This window comes from Cryptomeria japonica, chromosome 5 (genome assembly GCF_030272615.1).
Source record: "Cryptomeria japonica chromosome 5, Sugi_1.0, whole genome shotgun sequence".
NCBI lineage: Eukaryota > Viridiplantae > Streptophyta > Pinopsida > Cupressales > Cupressaceae > Cryptomeria > Cryptomeria japonica.
Window position 1 is genome coordinate 362,619,063 of NC_081409.1, and position 27,657 is coordinate 362,646,719.

The 27,657-nt window shown below is 35.9% G+C and overlaps 1 protein-coding gene across 10 annotated transcripts in view; it reads right to left on the reverse strand.

Moving 5' to 3' along the window:
* The window catches only part of LOC131034615 (uncharacterized), a 226,015-nt gene that overhangs the window by 44,297 nt on the left and 154,061 nt on the right, over window positions 1–27,657 (reverse strand). For all 10 annotated transcript variants that reach the window (XM_057966209.2, XM_057966164.2, XM_057966218.2 and 7 more), the window contains one exon: window positions 639–899. In XM_057966209.2, the coding sequence (XP_057822192.1) occupies window positions 639–899 (261 nt within the window). The remainder of the gene's footprint in view (window positions 1–638; window positions 900–27,657) is intronic.

Below are 27,657 nucleotides of genomic sequence, written 5' to 3' on the forward strand. Positions count from 1 at the left end.
TGGATTCCTATGTTGCTTCCCTACTTGGCAAGCTCTGCAAACACCAAGTATCTGTTGAATCTAAAGGGAACCTTCAACCATATTCTCTTGAGACAATTGAGAGGGATAAGATAGTCTGAGATCCCCAGAACACTATTGTCAAAAAGTAATAATAAAAGATAAACTCTTTACAGCCAATGCATGCTCCTGAATTTATGTTCGCATCCATGGCATCTCCTCAAATAGAGACAGCTAAGCCAGTCATTAAATATCATTCACTGCAAGGCCACTAAAGGTCATTTTTTATATATGGTTTCACTAATATATCACTAAAAAAATGTAAAAACTAAAAACACATTCACCTGCACAGATACAAATCAATAATCAGCACATTTAAGCAGCGATAAAGACCATCAGCATTAGGTCATTGTATTAATTAAAAACAAAATTGCCATAAATAAAAATATCTACTCGATTTTTTTCAAATAATTTTTTTTAAATAGCAATTAATGGTAATACCCAGGCCACATTTGTAAAAGTAATCCAGTAACCGCAGGAATAAACATATGATTCCCAGATCACAAATCACATTTAGAAATTCTGATAAAAGAAAATGCATGCATGAAAAATGTTTTAACCGAGAAATGAATTGCTGGTACCTGCAAACAGCGAAAAACAGCACAATGCAATATGCTGTTCTGTGGAAAGTCACAAAAAAGCTTCAACATCTTTGTCAAAACACCACTAGAAAGAATATCATCCTCCACCAGTGGCCCACAATGCAAATTAACAACACAAAGAAGTTCAGCTAGAGCAATTCGATGTAATCCAGCACCTTGGCCTCTTATATCCCCTTGTGAGGAATTCAAATCTAGTGCAGAGATGAAGAATCGGAAATTATCCACCAAAGATTTTATGCCCTGTACAAAATTAATTCTGTATAAATATAAATGGCATATGCACTTTAGATGATTAAATCTGAAATTTTATCATGGAAAGTATCTAAAATGAACACGGGCCTGGCAATTGACAGCATTCTAAAAAAATTTAAATGAGCAGACCAGTTACTATAGAACAAAGTCAGCAAAAACCCAAAAAGCAGTTCATCTTGGTGACACTTTATATGGCATGAATAGTAAGTGCTGTTACCATGTTAAAAAAAATCATGTTCCCACTGCCTCTGTCTATTAACAACTCCGAGATCATTTCCTAAAGAAATCTTGTGGGACTAGAAAGAAAATGAATGATTGAAAGGAAGAAAATAAGTTAAATATTCATGGAGAAAAAATAATTAATAGAAATGGGAAATATATGTTGGTAATGGTAACAGTAAGACATAGATTGCAACTTCAAAGTGCATCATAAAGCGGTGGGTCATTATAAGAGAGATTAGAAGTTGAGTAATGGGAGTGGCTTTCAAAATTAGTTACAAAAGAATTGGTTGACTCAATGAAATTTCTGCTATGGTTCACAGTTAAACAAGCAATGGAAGGGGTAACCCTGAAGGGCAGTGACAAAAGCATGGTCAGTCTGAATTGGAAATGGAGGTATCTTATCAGGAAAAAAGCCTTGGACAGCTTGTTTCTTCAATGAGGTTTAGCAGTCAAATGAAGGCTCCATACATTTGATATATAAGCTACTGTGCATGCTTAATGCTGGAGAAAAGAATCACCTAATCGGATCTTCTGGAAATGTACTCCTAATTTCTCTTGTACCCATACGAAATTTTCATATTGTACCAAATTCTCAGCTAAACTTTGTCTTTTCGGCAATCATGAATCATATATCTGAGTATTGTCCTGTCAGTCTATGTTGCTAAGTCTTAGTCGCAGGGTTATGGTAGGAATCTCAGGGGTATTCATCATAACAAAGTATAGAAATCAAAATGGTGAAGGGGAATCAGTAATGCTCAACATGTATGGCCTTCCAAATCTGAAATAACAGATTTATAGAAGCACAATCTTGCCAGGGAATGAGCTAGAGCTCACCTAACTGTGCAGAAGTTAGAGTCTGAAGTCAAATGAACAAATTCATATTGTGGAGCGCATGCCAGAAAGGAGGACCTATTCAAGGTTTTGAAATATAGTGGATGATATTTAAAGTCCCATGCCTTTATGTGTGACATCATGAATTCATGTCAAAATCCCTAAAGCATTGTTGGGTGCACACCACTATTGAGCAATTGACATGAGTTTCAAAGAAGTAGAAATCATTCATATAGTCACACATCTGATAAAGGACAAATAAACATAAAGACAAACTATGAAAACGCATGTAGTGGTGCACACCAAGATTTGAATTTACATTAAGTGCACAGCTCAAAAAGGAAAACAAGAGTTTTAAACTTCTAAATTAAAATCCATAATCACTGTTGAGCTAGTAAAGTCAAACTTAAGTCAAAAGTCAAAATCAGAAATCACTTATGTAGAGCACTGTAATGTCCCCATTTTCGTGAGCATCAAAGTTCGAGGGATTAGCCTATTATTTTGACTTTTGTAGGCTAACATGTTCTGGATAGAGAGTCTCAATGGTAGTTCCACTTCTTCAGTTCAGTCTTGGGTTCAGTTCCAGAGCCTTACCAGTTTGTGTGTGGGCTTAGTTGAGGGACTTACTATTTTTAGTAAGTCAATCTGGCAGTTGTGCTATTTTTAGTCAAGGCACCTAAACACATGGGGGTTATTCAGTATTGACTTCAGCTACAGACAGCACATCAAAAGACTGAATAATGAAGGAGATATTAATATTCTAGTGGCTAAGTTATTTAATTAACTTATATGGTAATTATAAAGTCATAAAGTGACTTTATTAAATTAAAAAGCCACTTAATATTATATAGTGATTTCTATTAAATCACTTAAATGATTTTGGGCGCCCAAGTTGAATATCAAACTATGCAAAGTAAATTAAATACATTTTAATGTATTTAAAATGCATTTGGGCGTACTTAGTGAAAATCGTGCCATTTGGGGGTTATAAGGAAATTGGAAGCAATTCAAACATTTTATTGATTATTTGACATTGCTTGTATTTTCTCTGTGGATTGTCTAAGACAAGGGTTTCAGACGGTTTGCTATTGAAGAACGCTCATTCTTCATGGATGTGTGATTCTGAGGCTGTGAAAGATCAGCTGAATTATTGCAATCTGAGAGGGCTTCACACAGAAGTTTTCAGGTGCTTCATCAAAAATAATTTGTATTAGTTATTTGCAGATTTGGAATAAGGAAGGAGGCATTTCAAGTTAGATGCCTCATTAGCAGCATAGCATCAATTCAATAACCAGCCGTACAAGTTTTCTTGCTGACCATACCATTTCAGCTTAGCACGTGGGGGTCCCAAATTGGGCGTTTTTGGCTGGAGGTTGAAACGCCTCCCTTTCTTGCAGTTTAGAGGCACATTCCCCAACGCCTAGCTCTAACAAGTTGATTTGTCTACTTTCTGGCCTGGAGAAATTGCTTTCCAGACTTGTACGGCCATTTTGGTCAATTTCCCAGTTTTGGCTAGCAAACACCAAATTTCTTCAATTAAAATAAGCTAAGGATCCATGGGTATGCAATTAGCAGTAGGATTTATAGTATCAGGTATCTTATTCATAATATAGTTGCAGTTGCTCTCAATTTTAGTTCTATTTGGTTTTATGTGCATTTCTTGCCTGCCACATGTGTTATTTTATACTTTAAATTTGTTCAAAAACCTTGGAAATCCAAAAAAACACAACAGCAATAGCATTTCAGGAGAGTTAGAACCAGCAGGGTTCTTACAAGCACATACTATATAGGGTAAAACAGACATTTCAAATACAAGGCATGACATCATTCCTATAGGTGCACACCTATGTATGAAGGCTGACCAGGATAATGTAAATGGAGCAAAACTATAAAGTGGTGTGCCCATTATTATCCCAGTCAACCACTCTTACCAAACATGTGAGCTATTTATGGAAATGTGCCCTTGCCATAGAGACATGTCCTTTCAAATCTAAAAAAGCAGATTCATATAACTGAAATAATGGTATATATAGTGGTGAATGGGGATTAAAGGATAAGTCGGTTCTGAAATAGTTGAGGTCATTAGTTATAATCGGCAGACAGCGGGGCCTCACATAGAGTAAGTTTTATTCTTATCAAGTCTAGCAGAACATTATCAGCAAAACAGCAGAAAAATCTGTTCTTTTATCAGCAGCAGCAATATGAATTCTAAAGCAGTCATCATAGCAAAAACTTCTAGAATCATTAGTAACTCCTAAACAACAGTACAACCATTAGTACAGGACAGCAGGGAATTCAGTCATAACGGTGAGGTTTTATAATCAGGAAAGTGTCTTTGTATGACTTATAAATGAGAAATTTTGTCATATTCACAGCATGTTCATCATAAGCACCCATCTTATCTTGAATTTTATTGTGGATTTATATCAAAATCAGTGACTTTCCAAAGAATTGTCAAGAGCAGACCTTCAGTGTAAAGTTTTAGTTTTGTGAACAAACAGTGTGAAGTTATTATTTACCAAAGGAGACTGTCCTAAAAGTTTAGCATTTCAATGTATTCAAGATGGTGGAAAAAAGATGCTGAGGTTTTCAAAGCATCCACGGCTTGTAGTTTGAGCTGGAATTTGGTGTGAAGATCAACGTAGAAAAGAGATGAAATCAGATTCAAGGCATCAACAGAGGAATTGTCGATGTTTCTGCACTTAATCAGAGGATTTGCCAGGGACAATGCAAATAAGCTTCATAAGAATCCTGTCACGAAATATTCATTAAGTGTTTTAACCCGTGCTAAAACTAAATAGTGCTATTAATAGGCTGCCTTCTAGAAGGTCTATTGTTAGTTTGAAGTTGTCTTTATCAGGAGTCTAACTGAAGATTGCCTGAGTTCCGGTTTAGTAACAGTTGATTAAATGTTGTAATAAAGTTTGCATTGCATGCAAGCAATTTATTTTCAGGTATAAGTTGTTAGTTTTTTTAATATTTTTCACAAAGACATTATAAATCTTTATAAATAGGTGTTCCTTGCATTTAGTTTAGGGATCATGAATTCAATCTGATTTAATAGAATTTAACATGCCTATTTTGCTTAATTGTTTTTTTAGTATATGTGTCTAATGTGCTTTTATGAGTCAAATATCATTTAACTGCTATTGGAAGCTTTGTATTACAATAGTTAAGTTGATGGTTGTAGCTTTGGATGCAACTGCTCTGTTTAGCTCTTAACATGTGATGTATGTGCTGATGAGGTTAATTGAAGTGCTTTTACTGTTAAATGCAAGTTGCAATGAAGTGAGTCTTGTAGCTTTGAATTCCATCCGCTCCTTATTTAATGAATCTTTGTATTGTTTAAACTTCAAACCAATCTTATTCGTTTGTGTACTTGCAATGCTCACACTCTGCATTTAGTTGCACAGCAAAACATAGTAGCTGTTGTAGGGTTTTCGTGCAGTCAAAAAGCATAAAGCTTTTACCTCAAGTAGAAGTGTATATTCCCAGTTTGCCGTAGGTGAATCTCAAATACACCTTTAGTTTTGTTTGCTATGAATGAAACACCCCAGTAAACATTATTTACATTGGAGCTTCCCCTTCTAATTCAAAGAGCAGTTATACAAAACATTTGTTCCAATTTGTGTTGCAGTGAAAGGTATAAGTAAAAACACTAACAGCTTGCTATATTTGTGGATATGGTTACCTATTGAGTTAAGCTATTCTTTAGTTGACCTTTTTGTTGAGTGTATCCTCTTGTATAGTACCTTAAAGGATCAAAGATCAATATAAGACATTATGGCAAACAATATTGGATCTAGGTGGCAGTCTGCAATGGGATTCTAATAATATATATATATATAAAGTTTTAGGTCAGCTTCCCAAATGAATAGCTCTTTTACCATTGATTAGATTATTCACAATTGATGTAGTATGGTTGTTTAAAAAAAATGAGATCTCTTCATGATTTGAATGACCAAACAAGAAATGTTTCCCCAACACCTGTAGTATTGAAACCATAGTTGCAAAATGCATGAGTCAAAACCACTTAGAAAATAACTCACCACCAAGTTATCCAGAAAAACTTGTCATTGACTTACCATTTGCTTGCCAATTTTTTGGCAAAAACTCATTATTTTTGGAGAAAAATTAGCTATAGTTTTACCTTCACCAAAAAAATGTTCCTACTTTTCTTATTTCAACTATGCTTTTTTTAGCTCTACATTTAGGTAGGGTTTGCAGGTTTTGAAAAATAATTGTGGACTATGGGTCCACTTCTTTGTTTAAAACAGAAAAACCGATTAACAGCAATTTGAGCATCAACCCTCAAACAAGGGTGCATTGAAAGTTATAGCTTCAACCAAAAAAATCTATGTTGACATTCCTAAGAACTACTTCTACATACTGAGAAATTCAGCTATGTTTGTAACTAACTTATTGCACAACAACTAAAACTAGGTGTGCAGCAACTAAAGACAATACTTGTGGCTCAGTAACTAAGGACAACCGCACGGCAGCATTAAATTTCTTATGCAGCAACTGAGGTCTTTTAGTAATTAGTTTACTGTTAGTTTTTTAAGTAATTATTTACTGTTAGATTGATAGTTTTTTGTTTGATTTATTTCTTTTTGCTATTACAAGAGCCTTAAGTTTGATCCCATTTGAGAGACTATTGATCAAAGGTAGAACAATAAACTCTAACAACAAATCCATGCAACAAGGTACTTCCTCAACCCTAGATTTTACCTTTTAAATAGCAACTCTAATCCTAATGGAGAGGTTATACAGGGCCTCATGACATGCATTGAGAGGATGATAACCCAATTCAGGTGAGAGATCTCATTATTCAATAATTGCACGATTACAAGACTTGTAGGGATAAGCTCTTTTATTCAAAACTAGCTATCCGAAGAAGAATCACTTAGTCACCAAGTAACGAAAATTGGAGTACATCACATGCATTTTACAAGTTACAAATTTCAAATTTAAACTATTGATAATTTGAAAAAATTTGATTTGCTTACTAACTTTTGCATATTTTATTTTGTAGATTCTTAGTGGATAAATTGGGGTGCAAATACACCAAATCTTCAAAGGTTAGCCCTCCACATTTTGTGCGAATCTTGTAGAGCATCCAATTGCAAGCACAATTGAAGTTTGTTTGAGGCTATCCACACAAAGAAGAGGAAAACATAACTCAAAAACACCTCAATGGCCTTGTCCTTGTGCAATACAACCTTTAGATTTCCACAAGAAGGGTAGAGGACAGATCAAAAGAGCTCATTGATTTGGAAGACATTGATCCTTATAGCAATTGGACAGGGCAGGATGGGCAGCGTGCATCCAGCTCTGAGCACAATTGGAGTTCATTGGAGGCCATCCACAGAAAGAAGAGGAACAAATTAACCCAAAAATGCCTCAATGACCTTGTCTTTGTGCAATAAAATGTTCGGCTTTGCACATTAAGGACAGAGGACAAATCAAAGGAGCTCATTCATTTGGATGACATTGATCCTTACAGCGATTGGACAAGGTGGGACGAGCAGCCACCACTCTTTCTTGAAGATGAGATTCTTGATTTTAAGAGGTAGACAATGGAGAATGTGGGTGCAACAAAAACTATAGGATTAGATGACATTGATGAGGCCAAGGAATCATTGCCATTAGTGTATACTGTATACAAACCAGCAGTACATATGAACAAGGTTGGTTAAGAATGCAACTCAGCGATTAAGTGTGCAGTCCTCACGTCAGCAATAGAAGGAAGGAACGATGATGTGAAGAGACTCAGAACAGCGAGTAGTAACAGCGATAAAGATATAAATAATAAAGTAATACAATGAGGAAAGAAGACAATTACCAACAACGATTCATTCACAATCAATAACAGTAAATTAATAATAATTACTAGGCATGGAAAGTAGTACGGAAGGAAAGCTTCAAGTAATTAGACAGCAATTATACAAGACTAATCAATATTACTAAATAAACCAATCCTCATGAAGAGTTACGATTTGGATAACAAATCAATTTGTTATGATATTAAGAGAACCAATCTGCAAGTGATATGTCCCTTCATTATTCAATTGGTGCAACCCTTTCATCTAGCAAGGTATAAGAGTAGGATCAGATGCATTCAAACAAGTATTGATTTGGAAACTTATAACCTTTTATCCTCGATTGGATCTGCTCATTTGAGAAAGTGCCTATTTGGCATAAAATCGGTTGCAAGCATATAAAATTATAAATACAGATCAGAGACGGCACCAGTGATTGCAGGTGAAGAAACTACATATCAGAAACAGCATCAACCATATTATTGCAAGTTACTATATCAGGATCAGATACAGCAACTATCTCGCTATAAGCGACATTACCTATCATACCTTGCATATATTAAGAGTTTATATCAGAGACAAAAAATATATATTGGTATAAGAAATACCATATTGTATCTCATCACATATTCATATTGCCATACCTGGCATAGTAGAGATCCTAAGAGATCATTGCACTTAGTGTAAATCATATCGATTCACTTAAGCATATTCCTAATTGTATAAATCAGAGATACCAAGTGGCATTGATAATTGTCATTTTATATATACTTTTCTTTATATTATCAATTACATAAGTTCATAGCAAACTCAAATATTGTAATTCTAAGGAATTCAAGTATTTGTCCCATAATTCCTAATTATCCTAAAATGGGACATTACAAGTGGTATCAGAGTTAATGAACCTATCAGCCTGTGAGAAGACCAATTGAGATGAGCAGAAGATGAAGATCCCTCCAAGGTTGGTACAAACTCAAAGGATAATATAAATCCAACCATGGCACAATATTGAAATACTCGAGAAACTGACTCAACTATTGAACAGGCTAACACAATTAAACAATAATAGTCACAAAGGAGGTGATAGAAATCGATCCCCCAACATTCAAACTCCAACCAAACACAAGTCTACAACAAGTTCAAGATTCCCATCTCAGGTGGAACATCAAAAAAGCAGTGAACCCAAGATGATTGATCTACAAGATCAATTCCAACAAGATTGGCTAAATGGGTGTCTACAACAATATATATCTCTAGAAGACTACATAGAGCTAAGGGTGAAGTACTCACCTAAAGAATGTAGAGGTCAGCACCTTGGCCTAATAAGACAAGTTGAAAACAGTGATTGCAAAATTGCATCAAGGGTTTCACAACAAATGTTATTAGAAGCCATGGAGGTAGTTTCACCAAAGGGAGAAGGCTTAAAAGGTTTAACAGCTACAAGTCATCATCAAGCATCACAAGGAGCAGTTGATTCTTCATGTGACTCCTTGTAATGGGCACCCCCTGTTCGGTACTAAATTTATGTCCTTTTTACTTAGTGTAATTTTGTCAAACAGTTGGCGTGCAAGCTGACTACTGGATTTTTTGGTTCTTGATTTGCTATAGGATAAATTTGGTAAACTGATATTTATTGTAAAGCTTTCAAAATTTATTCAATATAAAAATAACCAGACATATCAAATACCAAAACAAGAGGATTAATGCTGATGGTATTTATTTAATTCCAACTCCAAGCATACAAATCAGATTTGAAGAATATTACAGACCATATGATAATAAACAAATTCAAACCTGGACTCCACAAGTATAGAACCTGCTGAAAACACTGTTCATGCACTGTAGCTGCACTATTCACGGCACTGTAGCATTTTTACTATTCACGCAGCACTGTAGCAAAACACTGTTCACGCGGTACTGTAGCAAAACACTGTTCACGCGGTACTGTAGCAAATCACTGTTCACGCGGTACTGTAGCAAATCACTGTTCACGCGGTACTGTAGCAAAAACACTATTCACGCGGTACTGTAGCAAATCACTATTCACGAGGTACTGTAGCAAAACACTATTTTCAAATCTGCACTTTCAAACTCCTGTAAAACATCATGCGAGAGCACCAAATGAAGCCCAATGTGTTTCCTGAATGAAAACACCATTAATCCTCCTGACTGTGTCTTTCAACAGCGAAGAGAATGATAGCAAAGAGGGATTCCGTCCTCCAAGCCCAATAATCAGATTTCTACGAAATCCAACAGCATAACATTAATTCATCCCAGCATATCCCAAAAGAGAGCTCTCAACCTCCATTTATATCTTCTCCCTGGATGCAAACACTTCATTTCCTAAATGTGGGATAATACAATTAGAATAAAATATTATTTCCCACAATGTACCATTAAAGGGAACTTTTAATATTTTAAACATTACTTTATATTCCCAACCTTATAAAATAACAATAAAGTTAAATATTTAATTTAACTTTACACTTTATCGTTAAATATTAAAACATTGTTGATAATCCCTTTAAATCATTGTCGCCTTCAAATATTTTTACTGATAGTTATGCCAACCAGGGAAACACTAAAAATTTCAAGTCACTGCTTGGAGACTAACTTACTATAAATAGTAAGTGTCTAGAAACCCTGTCAAAGCAGCACTGATTGGCCTGAAATCGAAAACACCTAGGCCAAAACACCTCAGGATCCCATCAATGTCCTTGTTAGCCTTCGGGACCATGTCAGAATAGGCTAACGACACCCCATATCATGTTGCGCTAAAAAGGGGACATTACACTCCTCTATCACAAATAAAGTGAATACTTGGATTCATGAAGACCAAGAGTTTACACTTACTCCAAGATCATGTGTTGAGGATAGCCTATCCAATGATTTTAGTAGGCGAAATGGCATTCATAATTCTCTTTTACATCCTAATGAGTACTTGGTGTTGTGTGTTCTGCACACACACTCTGTCCTGGACAAGGGACCCCATCTTTTTTTCTGCAGTCTGCCTGAGGGAAGAAAGAGAGAGGCCTTTTAGGACCAAAATGAAAGAAATCCGCTCACTTCAAGAAAAATGTCCGAAAGGGAATGGGCGTTTGGAGTTAGAATAGTCAAAATCGCGTAGAATGACCTTAATGGGCGAATTTCATCTCACGAGTCAAAAGGGTGTGTCCATCTTCTTAGTCCAAATCGCACTTTCTTGCAAAAAGACCCAAAAATCATTAAGGGAGGGGCACTAAAGCTCACAAAATCATCCTAAAAGCCAGAAATATCAAACAAAACTCTCCAATCGGCTTGGTAGGCCAAAATACAAAGTTAGAATCTCAAAATTTGGCCTAAAGGGTCGAAATGAAGGAAAGGTCTCACAAATTGGCTTTGTGACCCGAAATTCAAACATAGAGGCCCGAAATCAGCTTCTTAACCCAAAATGCTAGATGAAGACCCCACGAAAGAAAAGGTGAATCTCACAAATCGGCCTCCAAGGCTGAAATGTGAGATAGACTTCAAAGTCTCCCAAGATACGCACAATCGTTCATAAGGCCGATATTAGAAAGGCTTGCAAAATCCCTCTCTTAGAAAATATCACAAAGTTTCTAAATGGCCGAAAAGGGCATAAGTCGTGCATATTGATCTAAATGCCCAAAGTTTGAAGACAAAGGGCAAAGGAGGCGCTTAATAGGGTGAGGGTGAACATCTCACAAAGTTTCTAAAGTGCCCGAAATTAACTAAGTTGGGCGTTGAAACTTAAAACAGTCGAAATCTTGCAAAAGGCCCAGTTAGGCCGAAAACCTCTAAATCTCACATTTTTAACTTCCATAAGCCGAAAATGGAAAGAAAACATCTAAGTTCCCCAAATGTCCTTATCAGCCGAAAATCACCAAAGGGCCCAATGTCGCCTAACAGGCCGAAGAATCAAAACGTCAAGTTTGCACATTTTATCCTAAAAAGCTGAAAAAAGGTCCAAATCGCATTTTAATGAAAATAGCCAATTTTTTAACAAGGGCTAAGTTGGGCGTTTGAAAATTAAAGAACAAAGTTCGCATTTTGGCTTTCAAGGCCGAATTTTCTCCCAAATCAGCAAGATTGAAAGAGTTACCAAGGTAATTTAATTCACGAAGTTCTTCTCAAGGCCGGATTTTGTCAAGTCAAAGAGGGGGGGGGCATTTAAAGTTTAAGATTGTAAATCTAAAGACCGCTCATTTCATGCACAATGGCCGAGTTTTGTATCAAAAAGACAATAACAAAGTTCTCTCAATTGTATTCAAAGGCCCAAGTTTCATCTATTCAAGAGACGTTTAAAGCCAAAGGAGCCTAAAATCACACCTTGTCTCTCCCAACCGAGCGTGCTTCAACAAGGGATATAAAGTTAAATTTAATGTGTTTGTTAAATTAATTTATTTAATTTTTCAAAATGATTAATGCAAATCAAAATTGATTGTTTGCAGGTTCACGACGTCGTCGGGAAGAACCAAGAGAAAGCCCGAAACACAAATCGAAGAAGGATCGCGAGCGAAGCCAGGAAGCAAGGATGCAAAGTACAGGATCAAAAAATGAAGCATGGAAAGCGCGCCACCACCGAACGACGAATTGAAGTCCATCAACGAGATTGAAGACAAAGAACACACAGAATGCTCAAAGTATGCATTCCCAGAAGGATACATAGCTGGATTTAATTCCAGAAATTCAGTTTTTGAGAACTGAAATTGTTTATTGTAAAGAAGTGCCTGTGGGTCCCATTCGAGATATTTTAAAACTGGGGACACAGGTCAGTTGTGGACAGTTATGTCTAACTGCCAAATTGACTAAATTAAAGTCAAATAGTGGTAGGTAGTTGAGATAGTGGTTGGGTGGATAGTTGAGAATTGAGTTGGCATGGGTTAAGGCTGCCAACTTCTAGAAGGCAAATCAGGGTTGTTGGATGTAGTCCATCCTGGCCACCGGTTCAAATTAGAAAATCGATAAAAGGCAGAGGCCTTTCTTTTATAAAGGGTTAGATTCTTGTTAGATTTTTTAGACAGTTAGACTGTTAAATTTCAATTAGAATAGGTTAGAGTTTTGTAGAAGGTTAAATTTTAGGAGCAGCATAGAAATGTTGCAAAAATTGTTGTAATAGGCAGCTAGAATCAATATAATGGACATTGATTTGGTGTTTATCATCTTGATTTTAGTCTGTTTGCATGGTTTCTTTCAGCAAATTTAGATAGATCTTTCTTTTTTGGGTGTGCAGGTATTTGATGGATTTGGGCTCATACCATTGAGGATATGATGATTGTGTATCCTTGTGTATGGTTAGCCTGAACCCTTATATCGTGCTTAGCTCAATTGGAGGTGTCCGTCTGAGCTGCCCCAGAATTGTGTGCTTAGTCATGCATTTGCAGTCTGAAAATCTTCCAAGTCCCCTTGAAGATTGCATTGTTCTTGCGAGGTTGTGAGCCATTCTGACCAAGCAGGGATTGCTAATGTTGAATCCATCTACCCGCATACTAGTCTTATTAATTTTAGGTTTCCTAAACCCTTCTTTTTTGCTTTTATTTCCCAATTCGAGAATCAGATATAGACCAGCTTGTTGCAAAACGTAAGACCCCTTGTGCTCCTAGCAAAAATCACATCAACTGTTGAGTTATCCCGCAATCAAGAACTGACATTTGGAACCTTGAGGTTGTCCCCTTTGATCAATTTGAAACAGCATTAGGGCTTCCTTATACAAGAGAGGATAGGATACTCGGCGAGTAAATTCTATTCTGCATTGGCCGGATAGAGTTGTACCAATGCGACTTTAGCCACGTCAACACATGGCATCCAAGACAATGGTTGGGGATGAGATAAGTAATGTGTCTAGTACAAGTAAATCAAAAGTTACTTCTTGTACCCAATCTGATCACCTCAAGATAGATACACGAGGAAATATATCATTGAAAGTATGGAGAGACAAGACACAAAAGAAAGTGAACAAAGACAAAAGAGCAGCTAGTTGTCTTGAAACCCTAAATCAATATAAAGAAGAGGATAAATTGAAAAAAATAGAAGAGACCTCACAAACAAGAAATCAAGGCATAGTAACTAAGCATGTCAAGAAACCAAGTGACAAAAGAAGAAATGAAGATTTGGACATCATTGCTAAGACCTACGACTTGAAACATTGTCTAGAGAAATCCGATGAAGAAAGGTTGGAAGAAGATAAGGATAACCTGTAGCTTTCAAATAATCCCATGATTGAAGTTGAAGTGGACAAAACTTATGACAACCCACTTTTTGAATGGAATGATAAAGCTCTTTTGAATGCATATATAGTTAATGATGAACACAAAACTTGGGACCACAATGCAACTCCTATCAGAGATATATAAAAACAAGTTTGGAGCAAAGTAACAGACCCTAACAATGGTGACACTAAACACCCTCCATTCAAACTACAAGAGGTTGCAGTTCAGAATAGGATTCCTTCCTTTGGACAAAGATCAAATATTGAATGCTTAAGTTTGGTTAAGGAAAGTGACGCTCCGACTATCTCCTACACACAAAAGTTATTGTTGCCATCCTTTTTCCGCGGTAATAACATTAGTCAATAAAGTGGTTGTCGAACCTTTCCTATCTTTAAGAAGGCTAATAAAGAAAAATTCTCTAAGTGCGATTCAAAACTTCACCACCATCACAATGAACAACGATTCCTACCAACTTTACAAGTCATTCATGATTGCGATAAGTCGGAATACTGGGGATTATCCTTTTGAGTTCTTGAGGAATGAAGTTAAGATTTTGTTCCAATGGTTGAACCAAATCTTTCCATTGACTAAGAATAGGGTTAACCAAGACATCCATTTCAGGTGGAAGATAGACAATGGACACTACCTAAAATTTCCAAAAAGACACAGTTTGGGCATGGGAATCAGATTATGGAAATCAGAGTAGTGCAGCATCAGCATGGCGATCCACTCCCAAGACTGATTTGGAACCCTCGAATCAAGATGACCCATTAAGTAGATGATAAAATTGTTCTTATGATATGGTAACTTGCAACAATATGGTTGATGCTGTTTCTGATATGTACTTTCTTCACTTGCAGTCAATGGTGCCGTCTCTGATTCGTATTTATATGCTTGCAACTGATTTTATGCCGTCTCTGATAGCATCTTGCATGTATTAAGAGTTTATATCAGAGAGAGAAAAGACATATTGGTATAAGAAATATCATATTGTATCTCACTGCATATTCATATCGCCATACCTGACATAGCAGAGATCCTAAGAGATCACTGCACTTAGTGCAAATCATATCAATTTACTTAAGCATATTCTTAATAGTATAAATCAGAGATAGCAAGTCGCATTGATAATTGTCATTTTCTATATACTTGTCTTTATATTATCAATTACATAAGTTCATAGCAATCTCAGATATTGCAATACTAAGGAATTCAAGTACTTGTCCCATAATTCCTAATTATCCTAAAATGGGGCATTACACTGAATTCCTTATCTATATAGATATTAGTCTGGAGATTTTCACTTTCTCTAGCCAATGCAGCTTGTGTTGTTTCAAATACCTGGACAGAACTTTCATGCTGCTTCCAAAGTTGCATGCACTCTTTTTTCTAACAATGAAATATTTGTGTCTGCAGTCTCTATTGATCATTGTAAATAGCATATTACATTTCTAGATTACTTTCACCTTGATTATCAGAAGCTTGACATTGCAGAGTGAAGCCAATGTCAATTCTTTCCTTTTTTGCTATCTTTATATGTGTGGCTTCCAAGTGATCACGTTAAATCTTCTTCTACTCATCATTCTCCTTATACTTTCGCTCAGAATCAACATATAGAGACTGCAACGATTCCTTTTCCACCACCCACAAATCCTTTAAAGATTCATATTCATTTTTTACTATACTTGAAACTTTCCACAACTCTGATAGCTCCTGTTGTAGGATTTCCAGTGATGGAGAGATTTTGCTCAATTCATGTATACTTTATGCTTGAAAAATCCCATCTCTCATAGTTATTCTAATCAATACATTAGTTCTAGTGTTCCTTTTCCAAATCTTCTTTTAAAGCAGTCATACAGATCTGAGCATCTTCAAGTTGCCATGTCTTTAAGTAATGTTCATCTGCAAAGTCTGCACTTTCTTTTGTGGAATTAATGAGGACACTTTCTTTCTCCTCAACTGCTGATTTCAATGCAAATAATCAATTTCTTTATGTGTTACTTCCGCTTCTAGGTCTTTTATCCTCCTTTTCAACGTAGAGACTTCAGCATCCACTTACTGCTTCAGTTTGTCCACCTCAGCCTTTAAGTGTTCATGAGCACTTTCTATTTGCTCGAGTGCATCCTCATTCAGCTGAGATATGTGCTTAAATTGGTCTGTATACGGAGTGGACAACAACCTGAGCACTTTTTCACCTACTCCTGAGGCCTAGGCATGTCTTTAATGAATTATAAACTTTTTCAGATGTTAACGAAACTCTATGAAAGGGTGTCTACTTTTAGGCACAACTTTCCTTCACTGGGAATGGTTTCCTTTATTATCATTATTATTATCAAATGTTTGTAAAAGGTGTGCAAGCTTTACCTTATGCTGCACTGTTTTTCTAAATTGTCAAAACTTTATGAAACGTCTGCTCCTCTGTATGTTGACATTATCAGTTGCACACAAACTTTGTTTTTATTGATTTTTTTTCCTACGCTGGCTGAGCAATTACCAGACCTCCAAACTGTTTGTTGAATCCCTTTGACAGCAATTTAGTTTCCTTTAGCAGCATTTCTTGTCTCCTTCTCTAGCCACCTCCTTTTTAAAGTTGGTCGCTGCTTTTCTTTTAAAAAAGAGGTAAATATTTTTTTTAAAGAGATGGCTAGCTTTTTATCTTCTTCTTTTTTCTTTTCTTTTCTTTTTCTAGATTTTACTTTTATTTTTTATTTTTATTTTTTTAAATATCACTTAGTAATTGATTTAAATTTTTAATTCTTTTAAAATCAACTAAAAACTAAAGATTTTTTAAACTAAAAAATTGTTAGTTAAAAATTAAAAACGAAAGACAATCTACCAAGATTTAAAAATTTGAAATTCTAGACTCTGACACAACAACCTATGACTCCACCAAAAATGTCTATCGAAAATTTATTTCGACATACAAAACAATTAGTAAAGTGTCAACAGAAAACAAGCAACTTGATAACACACTTAAGTTTTGGACTTCCATTTTGAGTGTAACATAAAGCCTTATATCATCAGAGCTACATCATTTGCATTATTGTTTCTTGCCTTCAAATATTATCAAGCCATTAAATCAATCGATTGGGCTTGTCTCTGTTGGCAGGTAATAAAGGTCTAAAGGCAACAAGTTCATTTTTACAAAAGTTCAATTTCACAGGAAAAACGTCAATTCTACAAATGAGGGGATCAGTTCCACAGCTGAGAAATTGAACTAAGTTTTCATATGGCTACAAAATTTATAGATTGTAGTCTTCTCATCCTATCCATCACAAATTGTAATATTCCCCTTAAATCTTTTTTATTTTTCAATGAGAATTACAAGCAAACACCATAACCCGTTAAGGTTAGAGAAATAATCCAAACAACTGAAAGGAAACCCTTCCACCTTTTGTTCACCGAGAGCCCAATCTAGGAGGGTGAAAGCATACAGTGTTCTGGGGATCGTTAGCACCATAAACCAAACTGAAATTACAATGCACGGGCGGCAAGCCAGCCCCTTCTACTTATCCAGCAGGATAGAAACTAAACTTCGTGGCGGTAAACCAACCAAGGAAAAACAACAAGAAACTTAAACTCAATCACTCTACCGCGTGTTTCAGCGGGAGGACATTAAATAAAGCTATCACTCTACCGCATATTTCAGCGGGAGGACAATACATAAAACTTATCACTCGACCACTTATTCAATGGGAGGACTAAGTTACAAATACCAAAAAATAGGCGGCAAGACTGCCTCTTCCACTTGTTCAGCGGGTATGCTTACAGTCCAGAATTGGTTGATAGTACTACTATTCAACCTTACACAATATAGGAAAGATAGAATAGAAGAAGAAAGCTGATCACAGAAGATATTATCACCAAACCAGCTCAACACCAACTTCCTAAAATCTGATATAAATAACAGGCAGGCTGGAAATGCATAACCAACGGTGCCAAGACACACTAAAATGCTTCCAACTCTCGCCAAACTCACTCAACACACCCCAAAACTCACCCAAGCTGACACTAAGAACCAAGCGACTAAGAACAAACTGAAATAGAGCTTCTAAACATCACAAAATACCAAGCACGCTTCCCAAAGCACTCCCAAAAACCCACGCCCAAGCTGAAAAGTACAATTTGCAATATAAATTCAAATACTCCAAATTAAAGGCTGCAAACTTACGAAACACATCACCTACAACATAGAAGTTGTTCGAGCCAATACCCAGAATGATAGGTCGCACAGGCAGGGAGGTAGGATCGAAACTTCGCTTCAGCCACACAGGTACCAATAACACTGAAAATTACAGCAGCAAACCAACTCTCTCAAATCCACACACGCAATCCACAAGAACACCACGAAATCCACATGAAAGAGCCTCAGCTAGGAGTGATGTCTCACACTCGAAACTGCAATTGATTTAATGAAAAGTCTAGGAGGTTTTCACCCTTGAAGAAGTCTGGAATCAATCCGACAGCATAACATTATATTTTCTCTGGATAACCAAATGAGGAGCCAAACACCTGTATATATAGATTTTCAAGTCTGAAATTCAAATTCAACTCCCACCAAATCCACCTCTCCAATTTGCATTTCATTTCCAATGGTGGACCCAAGTATGGCATCCCTCCCTAAGTCAAACCCACGCCTAGCAAAGGAGACCACGATTTTTGGCATAAAATATACTGTCACATAAAATAAGGTCTCCTTATTCATTTTGGCGTCCCCCTTCATGGCACAAATAATTTGCCTAGCAAACTTGGGATAACTCATATAATGCACAATTCCCAATATTATTAATCAGTAATAAAATAATTAAATATTAAACCTTAGGAAAGAAATAATATTTAATTGAATAATTTATAACTCCAATACTGATTATCAACAAAATCCAGGATGAAGTTGAGCAATGAAGACCACTGAACTACGTTGGATCAGGACAATATCCAAGACTGCCAAAAATAGAAATGCCCAATCTACCACTTACTAAAAATAGTAAGTCAAGAAAAACTGCTCCGAAAATCATGATCTTTGCACCCAGAGAAAGAGCTTGGAAAGCTCAGTAAAACTACACCATCTAGACACCCAAACCCTAACTTACTAAAAATAGTAAGTTCACATTTCACCAAAGAGTCAACTGCATGTTATGCCAGACTGGAGTTCATGGAAAATCTAGAAGGAAACCACAAGCAGGATTGAAGAAATCCCTATTGACTAACCCTGACAAGCTCGAGCAGAACTCCACAAAAGATGCAAACCCTAATTCTCCTTTCCACATAGCCTACGGGTTTCCGGAATAGGCCAATGGACCACTGAATGCATCATCACTAAGAAGGGGACATTACATAAATCCTGTTCAGAAATCGAGTATCAATTGTTTGTTACAATCTTTTTCATTTCATCTTGAAGGTACACATTTACCCTTTTTTATTTCATTCTATTTTCAGGTCCAATTAGGTATGCATTTGTGTCCCAACTCATATAATTATGGTAATATATTTATCATTGCTTTATTGCATTTATCTACCATGAATATTTATGTGGAGTGGTTTTATTTTCTTACAATTAACAAACTTTATTTTAATATGTGGTTGCTATCAAGGCAGTTCAGTTTGGCTTCAAGGCTACTTTCATTGAGAAGTGTAGTACTCTCAAAGGCACCTACAATAATGTTGGTCTGATGCCCTCCAGGGTTCTTTTACTTTCCCTCCTTTACCCATTCTCTGCTTAGTTGCAAATATTTATTTTTTATAGTTTGTTTCTGCATACATCAAGGGTCAAACTCACTACTTTTCTCTGCTTGGTTTGTATTTAAATGTTCTAGTACTAATGAGACATGGAGATTTCTCTGAATTTAATGCTACGCTTGGCTAGAATATTGCTCAATTGTTTTATATTGTCCTGGTCCATAATATAAAAATTAACCTAATAATTAACAATGAATAAGCTGTATTTTTTTGTATGTTCATCAACCCTAATTCCTTTCATTGAATTTCTTCAAGGTGCATAAAGAGCAATAGGTTGCAATTTTGCAGCTCCTAACATTATTATAAATCTTATTAGATAATTATTTGCATATCTTATAGTTTAATGGTCAATAATGTATTTTTAGGTAGTTTAGATTCTTTCTAATTTTGTTTCTAGTTATTGAATGTTTCTTTAGGAAACTTCGTCTGTGTAATTGTCTATATGTACATTTACATTCCTTTAATAATATCATGCAATTGCCATCATTTCATGGTATCAGAGTGGGACGAAAAAAAAAATTTGTTAAATTTGTAATCGTAAAATTTTTCTTTTGAAAATATTTTAGTGAAATTTTTCCTAGCTTTAAAATTTTTTCTCCAAGTGTTTTCCCCACGTGGTGTTTGGACTTGTGCAAACCTATGTGGTATTTGTGTCCGTGTTTGGCATCTATTCATGTTTTGGACAACACAATTCATGTTCGAAGGGTTCTTCCAGAAATTTTCGCGAGGTCTTCTGTTTGTGGCGATGTTTTCGTACATACAATTTTTTGTGGTCGAATCGTCTCTTGCCCACGCAACTTCGGCTCTCCCAGCCTGCACGTTTCTTTTTTCATGCATTTTGTTTAAACCTACGCGCAATCTTTATAAGTGACAGTTTTTACTTGCGATGTTTTTCCGGCAATTTTTTGTGGATTTTAGTCCACATCTTCTGCAAACCCTCAACCTCTTCTACAACCTGTGACAGTTTTCGTCAGGTTTTTCTGTAAGTTTCACGTTTCTTTTCCTAATGGTACAATTTTGGGCACTTGTGTTGTCTTCAGGGGTGGTTTTTTTGTTTTCAGGATTTTTTCCTACAATATCGCACGACGGATTTTGCAATTTTTGTTGTGACAAGGTTCTACTATTCCCGACCTACAAATTTTGTTCTCTGCCCGTGGCTAGGGCACGATTTTCTCGGTCAACCTACGGTTTGCATTTTTGGGTGCTGTAGAAAATTTTTGGGTTTTCAGCAAAACTTGTATTTCTAGGAAATGTGCCTCCAAATCCGTGTTAGGGTTTCCTACCTTGGAATTCATGCTTCTAAATCTACCGTTTTTAGTGCATTAGGATTTGTGCCTCGTATTTTGTGCACTCAAATTTTTTATTAGATTTTAGCCTCTTTTGTTTACCTCATTTTTTGGGCCTTGGAGAGCGTGAAAGATGGCGTCTTTGAAAAACATTATGTTGGAAGGTAGTCCGAGGTTCAATGGACGAAACTACAACACCTAGAAGCAACAAATGATGACCATATTTGAATATCGCTGCCTTGATGCACTCGTTCTGGGTAAGGAAATTAGTCCTACAATAGCTAGACAAGGCCTGGACAAATTTGATGAGCCCAACCGGGAAGCCGTGATGCTTATCAAACTTTTTGTTACTAATGATCAGCTGCCTCAAGTGTTGTCCAGCAAGACAACTGCAAAGATATGGACTCATCTAAAGGATCTCCCTGAAACATAAGACAAGAGTCGTGTGGTCTTTCTGAAGAACAAGTTGTTCTGCATAATAATAAAAAAAAAGATGTCTGTGTAGGAGCGTCTCATGAACATCAAAGACATCCGTGATCAGTTGTAGGAGATTGGTAAGAAGATGGAGGAAGAAAACATGGTAGTTGATACTTTGATAAGTCTACCAAAGTCAATTGAGCACTTTATTGAGACGCTCAACATTACTTCCACTAATGTTGACTTGATGTTTTCAAAGTTGTGCAAGAAACTTCTACAACAAGATCGTTGGAAACAACAATTTAGTAATAGTGCTAGTTTGTCCTCCACAAAACAAGCCTTCAGCTAAATCCTTTTATAAGGCTAAAGGGAAAAGTTAGTCTTCTCAACAGAAAGGCTCAGGTCAATCCCAAGACAGCTCCAAGAAAAAAGAACATTCAATGTAATTCTTGCCACAAGTATGGTCACATGAAGAAAGACTATAGGCAACGCTTGGCTTCTGAACAAAAGAAGCAGGGTCGAAAGCTAATGTTGCAAAGCACACTAAGCAAAAGGAATCTGCCTTTTACACCTTTATGGCTAAAAAACCTGCAAATCATGTTAAGTCCTCTACCTTCATCAAGCCCGATTCCTTACATTGAATTTCTTCAAGGTGCATTGAGAGCAATAGGTTTAAATTTTGCAGCTCGTAACATTATTATAAATCTGAGCACTAAATCATCATCTTTAGGATTCTAACGGAATCCAATCTTCTTTTGTAATCGCATCCAAAAGCATAAGAAGAATTTCTTGTTACATCTCATTTTTGAATTATTAAATTTTGTTATATTTTATTTACTTATTCTCAAATGTTAGATGATACAATTAAAGTTATAAGTTTCTCCTAAATTCTTTTATTTTATTTTTATGGATATTCCCACTCTTCTTCATATTAAAATAACAATGGTACAATATTCACAAAAAAAAGGTAGATCCAGTTTCCATGATATAATCATTTGATATGTATCCATGTGCATGTGGGATATAAATATCAATTTTTAAATGATGAATGAAATTAATGTGATCTTTAACATGTTAATTCTTTTGAACTGATTATCAATTTGATTTTTGTTTATTTAAAACTTGTGTGATTATAAAGTGGATGGACAAACTAACTTGTTAATGATTGAGGTGGATGCAGGAGAATTTAGTTCCCCCTCCCAATTGATGAGGGAGAGCATCATCAAGGAAAGGGCAACAGATCAAGATGGTCAGCATATCATATCATATTTACCAAGAAAATTTACTCACACACACACACACTACTAGGATTGCATGCCTTTTGGAGATGCCCTCCCTGTCGTAAGAATATGTCTATCTATGTTTGAACATGCAAAGTTGGTTATATTGGCATTGGTGTCTTAATTGTCAAAAGTCAGCATTTTTGCCTATGTAGAGTGTATTAGTAATCATTTTGTTTTAATTTCCTTACTGTCTACCGAATTGGTATACTGTTGTTTTGATCATATCCCTTGATGTCAATGGCATCAACCTCAAGTTCATCTCAACTCACGGTTATCATCTTCGTAGTGAGAATATTGTTTGTTTTTTTAGAGGAATTATTTGTGTATTAGCCTAAATTAAAAATTAGCTTTTATTTGTTTGTGTATATTTTAATTTGCAAATAAATTAAAACAAAATGCTACACATAAGTGGAAGCATGTGAAGTTCAATGTGAATTTAATAAACTAAAATAGCTTGCTTGGAACTCGCCACCACTGCACTTACCACTCTTATGGCATTGAAGCAAAGAAAACCAATTTGGGAGTGCACATAACTCTAGAAAAGCACTATTGAATGTAGAAGGGTAGAGGGATTTTTCATTGCCTGATTAGAAGAAAATGGAGAGAGTGGAAGAAAGGAAATTAGTTTTGCATGAGGAGATGTGGCAAGGAAAGAGAAAAATCAGAGAGGAAGGATTGGATCTAATTTCAAAGAGAATGTAGAGACAGAGAAGGCCACATTTTGGTTGACTTGGTTTCTACGAGGGAAAAGAGACAAGCTGCAAGGTGGAGGAGGAGAGAAGAGAGAGAACAGATCAAAACTTCCAGGTTAATCTAATTAACATTTCTCTCCGTTTTTTCTTCAGAGGAAAAATTTGTAGAAGCTGATAAATGGCACATTCTATGTTTTATTTTTGCTTCTTGAAGTTCCTAGGTTGAATTAGACTTTCTCACTTGTGGACTATACATTTTATTGTTATAAAAACCTCGGTTGCAGCAATACTTCCATAGCTGTACTTTATAGTTGCATATATGCACCTTATTAGCAGCAACCTTAGGACAATGTTTGCAATACTAGTTTGAAACATACATACTCTTGGTCTTAAAAGGTATAGATCTGTTGTACATTGAAAGAGAAAGGGGTGAAGCATATCTAACTAAGTAAATATCATGGTAATATTATGTATAAAAAGAGTGTTGGGTGAAATTTGAATCCACCCATATAAGACTTGTTATTGTTGTGAGTAAAATGTGTATTAGGGTCAACGTTAATCAGACCACATAAATATTAGATATTACCATGTGCAAAATATGTCTCAGGGCTATGTTAATCAGACCTCATAAATTATGTTTTAATCTGTATATGGTAAATATAGGGTTGATGTTATGAGACCCAACAATGACTTTTATCTGAATGCAAAAAAGTACCATTCAATGGTTGATATGAACCATTAGTTAGCTGACTGTATTACTACAGTCAATCAAGTAAGGGTTCATTGTCCCCAAAATTATAATTATTGACCGTAATAATACAGTCAATCAAGTAAGGGTTTATTGTCCCCAAAATTATAATTATTGAACAGCTATATCATGATGTAAAATTTTGAGCAATTGTATCACGCTATGTAAGATGTAAACTATTGAGCAACGATATCATACTGTGTAAGATGTAAATCATTGACCGTTAAGGTCATCTTGTACACACAAACAAAGATGTTAGAAATATATTTTGTAGTAAACAAAAATAGTATGTAGTTTAAAAAGGATAATTAGAAACTATAGTCATTGCATGGTATTAGCCATTATTGACAGTTATGCACAATTCTATTTACAACTGAAAGGTTATGAATCCAAGTATATTTCATTCGACCACAAAGTGGTCAGTGAAGAGTCTTGAATGTAATGAGACTATATTTTTAACAGTCCTTCCATAAGACTGTGTGGACTTGAAAGAAATAAGTCTGCATATTATATTGCCCATATTCAAGGCATTGAGTTGCCTTTTTGTAGACAAGTCTGGGTTTAATGACATGACTACTTTCAGATTTATCAATCACATATTATGAAGAAATTATTGTGTATTTTGATCATATTCAGGTTTGTTTTTAGTTTCTATGTAAATGTATCTGTGGTTTAAGAACAACGGATAGTCTCCAGCATGAGGACCAATGGCGGTATCCTTTTAATAATTGAAAGGATCTCGAAACCAAAATTAACAAACATACCCAATAGAGAAAAATCTAGCAACCATCCTGCCCTATTATCCTTTTGATGATTAAAAGGATACTGTCATTGCTCCTCACATTGGAGACTATCCATAGTTCTTAAACCATAGATATATTTACATGGAAACTAAAAAATGAAAGCTTGCTATTTTCCGTTTATAAAATTTGAGTTGAGTACTGCTATGACATTCTTGAAAACTTATACATTTGTAGGGGAAAAATATAGACTTTCCTTCACATGATGTTGTGGTTTAATCAAAGCAATTTAAAAAATGGTTATCTATTGGGAAACTCAGTTTTGCCTATCATATTTATGAGTTAGATCATGTGTTGTCATTGTGAAATATCTATGTGAGTATGAAATTGTCTTCTATTGACAAGATTGAGATCAAGACATGTGAACAATGACACGCATATCCATATTGAGATGCGATCTTGTAGTATAAAATTTTGGCCAAAATAATGCAATTTGCTTCTTACGTTGTCGATTCACAATGTTTGATAGGTTGCTTCTTGCATTATTGTTTACTCCTCTTCTTCAATTTCAGTTACTTCTGGTTCTTCTACTGGTCAGCCCATTACATCGCCATACTGTTCTTGGCATTGTATTGTCATTGATGTCAACTGATAAGTATGTCAACCGGTATGCAAGATGTTGTTACCGGCATTGGAGATTGTTGGCATGTTGATGTCAATCGGTATGGGATGTCAACCGGTAAGCAAGCAAACCCGGTAAGTGCAGTACGAGATAACATGTTCTAACCGGCAGAACAGAGAAGTGCACAATATGAAGCTTAACTGGTTAGTGTATGCCAGTAGCATGTTCGGTCAGTGACCAAAGTTGAACCGACACAATCAAGTGAGTCGGATGCTGACAAAGATGTGACGTGGACTCCAAGTGGCAAACGTGCAGTGGTAGGTGAATGGTGCGTCGGTGAGGTAGTTGCCAACTAAGTCCGTATTAAATGTCGACTGCGAAAATCACGGATCAGTTGCAGAGGATTGAGGCTCAAAGCAGATCGAAGGGCAGAAATTCTATTCTTTGACATCATGATCCAAGCAAGATATTTAATCGTCTAGTTGATCTGGAGAAAGAAACTACTAGACTATTTATTGTAATCGACAAAATCAAGACTGATTAACACAGTTCAGTTTGCTAAATATAGTAAACTTTCATAGGAAGAATAAAATAGGACAGAGCTTTTTGTTGTACTATTGCAGGGTGTCGATTCAAGAAAGATGAGATCTGATTTGATATGGCTCGGGGTCGGTGAAGAAAACCCTAAGCGTGTGAAGTTTGAGACTTTTGTTTTGGTGGGAAAGCATATATATAAATATGCAGATCAAAAACTTAAGGATGTGGATAGGTGATGCTTGATGAGAGATTTATGATACAGTGAATCTCTGTGAGGCAAGAGTTGATCAGTCTGAGTGCGATAGAGAATATTAAAGCGACTGAGTGTTGGAGAAGAACCGGTGAGGAAGGTTTAACCGGCAAGGGTTAAGATAACCGGTAAATTGTTACAGAGGTTAACAGTCTATTAAACCAGCAGTGTCTGAACTGGTAAGATAGTAGAAGAGAGTGAAGGAGAGCAAAGTGAATTTCAAAGAAGATATGGCAAGGCTGAAACTGAGTTGTAGAGGATTCAGAAAGTAAGAACAGAAGACAAGTAGATCAGAGAAGCAATGAAACAGAAAAGAAGTTTAACCGGCAGAGTGAATAGTTTCTAGGTAACCAGGTGTTTATCATTGTATTGATTTATATCTCATTGTATTTCACTAAGTGGGTGCTCGATGCAAGGGTTGGTGCTCCTTGAGTTGGTGCTCAGAATAGAATAGGGGTTGGTGCTCCTTTGGGTAGGTGCCCATAAATTGCTAGGGGTTGGTGCTCCTTGGGTTGGTGCCCTAAACATTGTAAAACTATTATTTCACTGTGAGGCTGCATTGGAGCAGTAGATCTCCAGCAGCATTTCTCCCCGAGGTTTTTCCCACATTGGGTTTTCCTTGTATATCCGATGTTATGTGATGTGCTCTTGTGTGTGATTGCTTGTTAGTGCTTTCATTATCCGACCAGTTGCACACATTGTTTGAAATTGTTTATAATCACTGATTCACCCCCCCTCTCAGTGATATCTTGTGTTCTACAACTACCTGTCTATGAATTGTATATTCCAGATTCATATCAACAATAGCGCCTAATGTTTACTCAGATAGGGTTATGTTACTTACATACAAAGTAAAAGAGAATATAACTTACAAAACATAGAATATCAATTACCAATACAAATTCTAGAAAGATAGAGCATTGATTCCATTCAACTTCACATGCAATGTGTACATGGCAATGATAACAAGTTCCCGAGACACACAAAATGAGTAGGTATATAGTAGTCTTGATTGGTTACAATTACCAACCATCAGAAACTGTCAAGTAACATACCACTCATCAGGGACAATTAAATACAATTACATAACATAGTTTAATTTACAAAATAGCCGACTAACTTCTACACATTTTATACTTTTGGCTAACTAATATTTATTTATAAACAAACTCGGCACACTCTGACAAGTACATATCTCCTCCTAAATACAACAAGAGAGCTCTTTAAAAAGCATGGCTAAGTGGGAAATAAATGTTTTCAAATTCTTAAAGTTGGGTCAAACTTGATTTGGGCACTAGATAAACTTTTCCTCCATATTCTCCTTCAAAACATCTTACAAGTTCCCAAGTATCGC